The 10156-nt window shown below is 39.8% G+C and overlaps 1 protein-coding gene across 8 annotated transcripts in view; it reads right to left on the bottom strand.

Annotated features, from left to right (window-relative positions):
- Positions 1-159: 159 nt before the first annotated feature.
- Positions 160-10156, bottom strand: part of USP37 (ubiquitin specific peptidase 37) — an 85615-nt gene continuing 75618 nt past the window's right edge. For all 8 annotated transcript variants that reach the window (XM_082691470.1, XM_082691475.1, XM_082691469.1 and 5 more), the window contains 4 exons: positions 8132-8247; positions 6121-6190; positions 5552-5690; positions 160-4850 (listed from right to left, as the gene is read on the bottom strand). In XM_082691470.1, coding sequence (XP_082547596.1) covers positions 4763-4850; positions 5552-5690; positions 6121-6190; positions 8132-8247 — 413 coding nt within the window. In that variant the 3' untranslated portion in view covers positions 160-4762. The remainder of the gene's footprint in view (positions 4851-5551; positions 5691-6120; positions 6191-8131; positions 8248-10156) is intronic.

Below are 10156 nucleotides of genomic sequence, written 5' to 3'. Positions count from 1 at the left end.
CCATTTGTCGGTTTGCCCCTCCCTTTCCCTGAAGGTGGAATGGTGCCGCATGGAAGTCCGAGTCAGAAAGCCAGCAGAAAGTGATTGCACAACCTCAACACACGGTGGTTCAGTGTCTGCAAGGATAAGTCCTTTCCAGAAATAACAGTCAAACCAACGCAAGGTTAATAAAGGCTTTAATTTCACACACACAGAAAACTCTATGCATAATTTAAAAAGGAAAACAAAAACAAGGAAAAACCGTAAAGGATACAGAGGAACAGTTCTGCTAAAACACAGATAAAGTGCCGCTCCATACGAACAACATAAAGAATCAGAATCAAGTCACTCTGAACACAAAGAAAGAAAATCACCTCACAAATAATGTGGCCAAAGCTGCCAGCAAATCTGGTAGTGGCTCAATTAGGCAAAGTGTAGGACCCTTCCTTCTGTTTTCCTCTCTGTAGCGTAAGTAAACAACACTGACAACAGGCCAGAGGAACTGGGATGGAAGGACAAGGTCCGAGAGGGAGGGAAACCTGGGGACAGGAGCTGCGCAGTCTCACTCCCTGCATGGCCTCTGTTCTCGAAACCGGCCAGGTCAGTGGATCGCTCTTGTTTTGGCATCTGACCTTCTGAACCTGGGTCTTGATCCAGACCTGCATCCCCTCTACTGTTTCACCAGTGAACATGCCTATACTTTGAACCTCTTAATGTACTTTAAGAAAAGTTCAATGTTACTAAAATCAACTGCTTTATACTTATACTGGCACACTTTTTATTAAAAACTTCAAAAACCTCAGACATATAGCACACATGGAAAGAAAAACTTACTGTGTATAAATATGCTACAACGGAAGAGACGGCCGGAAGTCCAGTAATCAAGCATGCCGTAAAGGAGTCAGTGAGTGTGCAGTGACAACAGCAAAAGAATGGTCACAAAACTCTCAAGGCCTACCAAACTAGAGTTTTCCAATAAAATCTGTATGTTTTCCAGATGTTAATAAGACATACCAACAGAGACAAAATTAGGATTTTGAAGTACTGCATTCAAAAGACATCAGATGGCAGAAACCCATTAGCTTTTGTACTACTTAAGAGAGCATTTCTCAGTGGCAAAGCAAGATGGGGAAAAGGAAAAGGACACGCCTGTTTCGTGGGGGATACTCAACGGGACTTGCCCGTGGTACCGGGTTGTTTTTTCTAAAAATCTCCAGATATATACAAGATCCAAATGTACTTGGGAGATCTAGCTCTGTTTCCCTGATTTAAAACTCCACCTATAGGGGTGTGGGCTGCCAATTAAAGCAAAGAGAGAAAAAAAAAAGGAAGTCTGGATGACTAAGAGCATCCACTACAGTCATTTCAGAGGATAAAGAAGAGTAATATTTTTGTTTGTTATAATATAAAGTCTTCTCAGATCAGGAATGAGTTTACAAATTTCTTTCTGTATGTTTCCAAACCTCACCCCCAAGCTTGCTCAACACTCAATTATATAGATGCTGCCAAAAATCTCTCAGGTGTTTCCAAATAATTTTCATCATATGACTGTGTCTGTAGCTGTACATGTGCAGAGCTATGTTTTTAGAATTACATAACGGTACCTGCACTATGGAAGAGTAAGTAAATTCATGAATTCACTTGCTGAGGTTTTAATTCTTAAAGTTTCTCTTTTGGAAGAATTCTACACTTGAACAAGAAGAGAAGTAAAGAAATGTAGTCTAGTATTTGCCTCCCAGAGTTAATCAGCTGTTCTGTAAGTATCACTGTATAATTCTAAAAATGTAAACACATTTACATTTATTACATGTTACTGAGCCATTAAGTGAGGCCTGACATTAACAGCCCATGGCAAGTAAACAAATAGCTTTTGGAATCAAAATATAAATAGAAGAACAATTCATGGACTTGTTGCTTCTTATTCTATCCTGCTGAGACAAAGCGCAGGACTGTGCACACACCTGTGAATACATTCCCTGCAAAACAGAGTCTGTCTTCTCACGGGCCTAAATTACAGTCATGGCTACTAATTAGGGACGGCAGCCACCTGGCCACATGCAGCTTCCAATTCTCCATAATACTAGGTGATAAGAATCAGTAAGTTTAACTTTAGCTTAGTTTTCCCTTCCAAAAAATTTCAATTAAGATCGGTTGTCTGCAGAAGGAAGTGCTGTCAAGTTCCAGTTCAACGTCAATTAAAGTAATATAACCATTTTTGGTATTTTCAGTAGAAAGGTGACTGGGTAGGCTGCCTGGGACTGAAGCACTCTGTCCCTCTCTGACTTGTCCCTTCCCGGCGCCAACACAATCAAATGCCCCATTTCCCCGATTCTGAGCAAACTGATCATACTGTGCAAAAAAATAATATATTATCTACTTACAATTTTTAAATATATACAACCAGCTCAAAAAAACAATAAATCCTTTTAATGCGGTCCAGCTGAAATGTCCACCTGTAGTCATGAACCCAAATGAGAACTAAAGCGAAGTGAAAGGGTATGGGATAAAGGAGCACAGGGAGGGAGGGACCCTGACACACGGACAATGCATGGCTACCAAGAAAAAGTCAAGCCCCAAATTCGCAAGCATATTAGCAGTTAAGATAATTCATCTACCTCAGTAACCTATTTTCAACTAGCAAGTCCAGCCCAAGAAATGAAGATGAAATCCAACCAGGTTTCTGAGCCATGAGTACTTCTAAACCACACACACACACACACACACACACACACACAGGCTACAAAAAGCAAGTCAAATGAGGGCACTTCATGGGCATGGAGCTTATGGCATCATTTCTATTTTTTTCTTAATGCCCTAACACATCCCCACTTCAAAATGTTTCCAGTCATTTCTAACAGCACCTTTCAAAGCTCTCAAATGCAAACACGCAGGAGAAAAGTCCTAACTAGCTATTGAATTTGATCACCACATCACTCATCTGGGAAAAAACCAGTTATTTTCGAGCAAAAGCTATTGTTTTTAAACCAAGTATTTTCCTCTGCTCTATTATGCTTACGTGCAGCCGGCCAGCACACCCTTTCACTACATTCACTGTGGTAGTGTGTAGGTACACGGTGGGAGGCAGAACATTCATCTGTAGTTAAGCAATGTGCTGGGGACCATTTACAATTTAAAAACCAAGAATTTTAGAACAAGTTACTATGTCAGAACATGTCCAAGTGTGGGGTCTAGAGCTCTCTTAAGGTGTTCTTCTAGAAAAGATGTTGCACCTTCTGTGATGATGGACTTTAACATGTTTCTTCCCCTTGAAAAGCTGAGGTGGTTTTTGTCCCTACCTCAGAACTGAACCAAGAATTCCCTCCTCGTTGTTAAAAAAAAAAGTAAAAAATGAAAGAAAATACTGAAGGTTTCATTTTGCTACACTTAACTGTGCAAACCTAATGATTCCCGGGCTTACAAAGTTATTCTGTGGACAGAATTCACCCCTCGAACTCATTCTTTTTGTGGCTTCCCCGGCGCCCCAATATCCATGATCAGCTGGTCATGCCAGCTGAGTTGACTACTGTGGCATGGACTGCTGCAGCACTGCTTAGCCTCAACTCGGAGCACCTAAAAAGATAAAATATATTATACACCTTTGTTATCTTTTGGTTCTTGGGATTACTGAAACCAATCTCGTTCTCGTTCTCATCCTGTTTTTAAGGGGAAAGACAGACAGCAAATGATTAAATGCTCAAGCTTCATCCTAAACTCACATACTTAATTTCCCACTTGCAGTAGGGCTTTGCGTGGTCCTGAGTGTTTAGCTTTCACACAAGAATCCTCAGCCTGACATCTCCATGTATGAGAGACAGATGCCAACATTCTTCCTTATCCCCAAGTGTCCTTGCTGGGGAATCCCAACTGGGATATTATTTTCTTACCTCTTAAAATTTTGGTTGCGATCTTTTAGGGCAATGCTTGCTCCATGGAAGAATGACACAGAAGAAAAGGAAAAGATTCTATCTTCACTACCATAATAATATAGATGACATACAATGAATATACTGTGTGAAAGATATCTTTTAAAGAAAATACAAAGTGTACAATGAATACCAAACGGGACCATAACCCATTCCAGAGCACCAACAACCCATTTCTTGGGACTGCATGTAAACAGCAAAAGCGTTACAAATCCATGAAGTAATTTTATACAAAAAAGCTCCTCACGTCAGGTGGCAGAAATGCCTCTCCTTTGCAAGGAGGACTAACTGTCATTAGTGTAACATGGAGAGCTGGCTTTCCAGTGAACTTTACTAATAAGAAACACACATGAAAGATTATAGACTTGAGTGAAACTACTCAAGGAACAGAAAAGCTAAATGCCAACTGATATGTACATCTTTCCACCTCTCTCAGGTGAATGGACTCTGACACCTTCATTTCTTCTCCAAACTGCTGTGCTATTCATTCTGAGCAGGCATACTGTGGTGGCTCATCCCAACTCTTTAAGGCTCCATTCATTCCCATTTATGTGTGTGCATACGTATGTACATAAATATATATACATATTTACAACATGTATTCCTAAGACAAAAGGAAGTGCCACTCTTATAGGAGAAAGAGAGGTTATCAGCTACAGATGTGAGACCAAAGTTTCCATAAAACAATTAGCATGGAGCGTTCCACATAATTGCAATTTTCGTCTTTTGGTTTGGCCCTGAGCTGTTTGTTGCTCCCGCATCAAGTAGAATTCTGAATTCTCCTCCTGCAGAGGTGAGGTGAGGTGGGCAGCATTGAGAAGGAATACGCAGTGCACACTGCCGACCCAGAAGTCTGTTCCTCATAAGGCCTGACGAGTGGTCTTCCCCACTTCCATGCTAAGTGCCTGAGAATTCTTTTCCGTTTCCAGCAGCTCATCAAAGATCTCCCTTAAAAAAACAAACAAGAAACAAAACAGGATATTCAGTGAGCAAAACCGAAGGACAGACAGAAGATGATGATAAAGCCTGCACAATCCCACTTGGTGCCTAAATTTTATTAAATAAGCAGCTCATTCATTTGATCACTATCTTAACCCCAAGTGCAGAGTTTTTGAGAACACTGGGGGCACAACGGCACTGGCTACCCCTGGTAACAACGCTATGTAGTTCCCAGCCATCCATGGAACTCAGATCTTCTAGCTGCTGTAACTGGAAGACCAGAAAGGTTTACGAGAGGACAGCTTTATTACAGAACAGTCTCAAGTTCCACACTTCAACACTACTGTGAGATAAGTAATCAACATGGAGTTAAGACATCAACACATGGGGTGCCTGGTTGGCTCAGTGGGTTAAGCCTCTGCCTTCAGCTCAGGTCATGATCTCAAGGGTCCTGGGATCGAGCCCCACATGGGGCTCTCTGCTTGGCAGGGAACCTGCTTCTCCCTCTCTCTGCCTACTTGTGATCTCTCTCTCAAATCAATAAACAAAATCTTTAAAAAGAGACATCAACATACAAGCCCTAAGCAAAGATAACAAAAGTAAAAAATTGTCAACTAATAACTGAATTGTCCTTACGGGGGGGAGGGGGGAGGAAAAAGAAGAGTTTGGGAGATGTTTAGCCCACAGCTCCAGACCTGGCAGTGTCTTACTTGTGCATATAAAAGAAGATATAACCACTCCGGTCCCGATCGCTCTGCACAGAAGCCTCTTGGATTTTAGACACCTCGAGATCATTGTAAGTAAACCACGCCTGCTTCTTAATGTCGTACACATCACTAATGTAGTGACCTAAAATAAATAAAATCTTAAAATTGTGGTTTTTAAAACACACTGCATTTTTCTCAGGTATAGGAAGTTTTGGAGAGAGAAACAGCCACCCATCCACCCTATCCCCGACAACATTTCTAAGAATCATTCAGAAAAATGCACAGGAATTTAAGGGAGAAATATACTACACCAGCACAACTTTTTGGATAAATATATGTCTGCATATATATATTTACATACAAACAGAAAGGGGAATTTGGGTCATTTATAAATAAAGAAGAAAGTTGCACCTTCAACACAATTCACATGGAGTGTGATCAAAGGAAAGATTTAAAACTTTTTCTTGATGCATTCAACTTTTAGCTCATGGAGACAGGCACAGAGCAAACTAACAGGGAGGAAACGCTGGCTACCTCATTTGTAAAATGCTGAAATCATAATGTCCACCTACCTGAAGAAGAGGTGCTACCAATGTGACTGACGACACTAATGAGGCGGTAAGAATGAGGAAGATTTCCTGTCTGGAAAACACAAGTGGGCACGACCTTTAACTCTTCATTTGAATAAAAGCAAAACACTAAATTTAAATTTATTATCAAAGCGAACATGGCCAAGTTTCAGTGTGTGTGTAGTCAAACTCAATAAAAAAAACCCCAGTGCTTGTATTTTTCAAACCTTTTGACCCAAGAATTCTACTTCCAACTAAGAATTCATCCTAGGAAATTCCAAAGGAGAATTCCAAAGGAGAATTGAGAAAAGAGTACATGTATAAAAGCATTCACTGTAGCATTATCTCTAATAATGAAAAGTTGGAACTAACCACAGGCCCAATAGCAGTGGAGTGGTCAGTGGGATACCAACTGTATTATTTAGTGGGTCAGCAACGTGTTCACTTGTTTTTCAAACCCACATGAATGCACACGGTAACCAGAGCTCTAGAAGAGCAGGTATGTTAATGATTAAGTACTGGAAAACACAATGAACAAAACGAAAAGAGCTGTAGTGGTGCTGCAGGGATTACAGGTAAACTTGTACATTCTAAATATTTTTTAAAATGCTATTAAAATACTGCTAGTAGAAAAATTGTAAAAACCTGGAAAGTGACATTCATGCACTGCAGGTAGCACTATAAGGTACAAATTTGGGGAAGGAATATAGGTATATGTAAACCAGAAACCATTAAAATGTTTCTCAACTTTGAAGCAGTAATTTACTTTTGGGAGTTTACTCAAAGAAGAAAATCCTAAATACAGAAAATATTACAATTATCCACAGTTCCTCAATGTATTTTTAAAGATTTTTCTTTTAAAGTAATCTCTACATTTAACATGGGTCTTGAACCTACAACCCTGAGATCAAAAGTTGCACACTCTACTGACTGAGCCAGCCAGACAACTCCCAATGTACTCTTTATTACAGCAGAACAACAGAAACTTAAATATTTGTGGTTAAAAATTAAATGAAATAAACAGTATGTTGATTTGAGGCAATACAGATTATACAGCCATTAAAAATAAAATTCTTATAAGTAATCTTTTACATCTAAGCAGAATAAAACTGTGCTTACATTTTATTTTTTATTTTTTAAAATATTTATTTGACAGCGAGAGAGGGAACACAACTGGGGGAGTGGCAGAGGGAGAAGCGGGCTTCCCGCTGAGCAGGGAGCCCCATGTGGGGCTTGATGTGGGGCTTGATCCCAGGACCCTGGGATCATGACCTGAACCAAAGGCAGATGCTTAACGACTGAGCCACCCAGGCGTCCCTGTAAGTAAAAAGGCAATTTTTTGGAAAAAAGAAGGGCAAAAAAGTTTATAATGTATTCTAGTTTAATGTCATTAATCCAGTAGTTTTTACTAAGTAACAACAACTAGTTCTGTTATTTCACTTTAAAAATAATACAGTTCTGGCAGAACTATGGGTGAATTCATATATATATATATATATATATATATATATATATATATATATATATATATGACATCGAGAGCCATGTTACTCAGTTACTACCTAACACAAGAGAGAGTCGGGATATCTTTCTAGTTTTGTTTCATTTTATTTTGAATCTTGTGTATAAGAAATGAGGAGCAGGGCGCCTGGCTGGCTTAGCAGGTTAAGTGTCCAATTCTTGATTTTGGCTCAGGTTATGGTCTCAGGGTCCTGGGATCAAGCCTTGCATTGGGCTCTGGGTACAGCAAGGAACCTGCCTGGGATTCTCTTTCCCTCTCCCTTTGCCCCTCCCCTCACCCATAGGCTCTTTCTCTCTCTTAAATAAATAAATAAGTAAATAAAATCTAAAGTGTAAAAAAATGAAAGGAAGAAATGAGCAAAGGACAAGAGAAAGTGAAGAGCATCTGATGACTGCCACAGCGGACACTGGCAGTGGGGCCTTGGAAGAAAAACAGCAGGAGAAGTAATGCCGGCAGCCTGAACAATCCTCCTTAGGGAGTTAAGCAGCCTACCTCTGCATTTCTTTTTAGTTCCTCCGCCTCGGCTTCTGTGTACTCCATGTCTAAAACATCCTCATTGCCAGAGTCCTCATCGGAACCCAATGAATCCAGAAAAGAGTTGTTAAATTCTGCAGAATACAAAGTATTGTAAAAGTTCTTAGACTAGACACAAATGATATGATTAGAAAGAAAAAAAAAAAACAAAAATAACAGCTTGGGCTACTTATTTGATCATCCTAAGGAAACCTAAAACTTTATTAGGGTTTCAATTTACCCAGCCTGATCTGGGAAGTAACAATTCAGGTAACAGGTATCTAAAACAGAAATGTCCCTTTTCTTTTAAAGAAATTTATATGAAAGGGATATAATGCTAACAAGAAAGGAATACAACTGAAAAAAGGATTATGATTTCACAGATAAGCCAATTTCACTAAATGTCACATTATATAAACTGTGTGTTAGATTTCAAGTACTTGGTGTATATTGTAGGTGTTCCCAGCAAATACAAATGATACAGAAAAGTGACCATGAAAAAAATCAGTATCTTTTCATGTTCTTCAATATTACATCTTTTGAAACTTAACAAATACAATGGACATTTAACCTTTTAAAAAAAGATTTTATTTATTTCTTTGGGTGGGGGTAGAGAGAGAGAGAGAGAGTACAAGCAGGGGGAGGGAGAAGTGGCTCCCTTGAGGTATGGCTCAATCCTAGGACCCTGGGATCACAACCCCAGTGGAAGGGAGACACTCAACCGACTGAGCCACCCAGGTCTCTCTGGAAATTTAATCTTTAAGTTTCACTAAAATACACTACACTAACAACTAAATTCAAGATCTGCTTTTTTTCTAAATAAAGTGTTTCCACTGGCAGAATCCTTCTTTATGAATGACTTTAAATAAAGAATCACGGGGGTGGGAGGGTTGGGTGTGCACTGGGTGGCTCAGTTGGTTAAGAGGCTGACTTCAGCTCAGGTCATGATCTCACAGTCCTGGCATCAAGCCCCACTTTGGGCTTCTTGCTCAGTGGGGAGTCTAGTCTGCTTGTCCCTCTGCCCCTCCTCCTGTTCATGTCCTAATAAATAAATAAAATCTTAAACAGAAAAACCCCAGAATCACTTGTACTTAAGTGTCTCTTTGCTTTAAAATACAATTAATTCCACTCAAATCACAGCATAGACTTATTTATAAGACATGAACACCTAAGAATGGGAAGAACAGAAAAAGAGACTGTAACAGAATTCTGGAAGCTAAAAAGCAGATGGTGCCTGACTTAGCAGACTTAGGAAAGCCAAAGACAAATCCTAAACCAGTAACAGAAAAGCTGAGAACCAATCCAATTTACATCTTGTTCAAAAGACATACAATTTCGAAGTTACCAGGTACCCTTAAACTGGAGGCTGAGGAGGAGACAAAAATAAGGATCTGATGACAAGAATTTGAGAAACACACTCCCAGGATCCCCTCTCTCCCCACTTCATGCTGCTGAGCAATGAAAGAAGTCTGGAATTTTAACCTCTGGAGAGGACGAAACAGTCTCTGGATAGGGGATGTCAGGCACATACTGAAAACAGCAGAGGCGGCCACAGTTTGCATACAGCAAGATGAATGTGACCTCCAGCCCTAATGCTCTCTTTGGCTCCCAAACTTTGGCAGCCACATTTTTTACTTTTAGGCAAAGGCAAGAGATTAGAAAACTCTTCTTTAGGCATCCGACCAGCCCAAGAGAAAGGCCTAAATAACAGTAACATCATCCCCAAAACAGTTCTGCCTTGTAAAAACTCAGAGTTGACAAGCTCTAGCTATTCATGTGCTCAGGGCTTCCAACCAACCTTTTAGTCTCCTTTTCTTAATCATGAACCTATAGCCAAGGACTACTAGGTATCTGAGGAAAGTCTCTAATAAATATAAAGAACATAATAACCACACAGGACAGAGCAGCTGGAGGAAACAATCTATTCAGGGAGAAGAAAACTTCAAATAAACAAAGGAACTATACTTAATATCCTGGATATTTGAGATGGTATTGCTTCTATGA

The sequence above is a fragment of the Mustela nivalis genome (assembly GCF_964662115.1).
Source record: "Mustela nivalis genome assembly, chromosome: 11".
Classification (NCBI taxonomy): Eukaryota; Metazoa; Chordata; class Mammalia; order Carnivora; family Mustelidae; genus Mustela; species Mustela nivalis.
The sequence above is the reverse complement of the archived record's forward strand: the minus strand, read 5'-3'. Positions and strand labels throughout refer to the sequence as shown.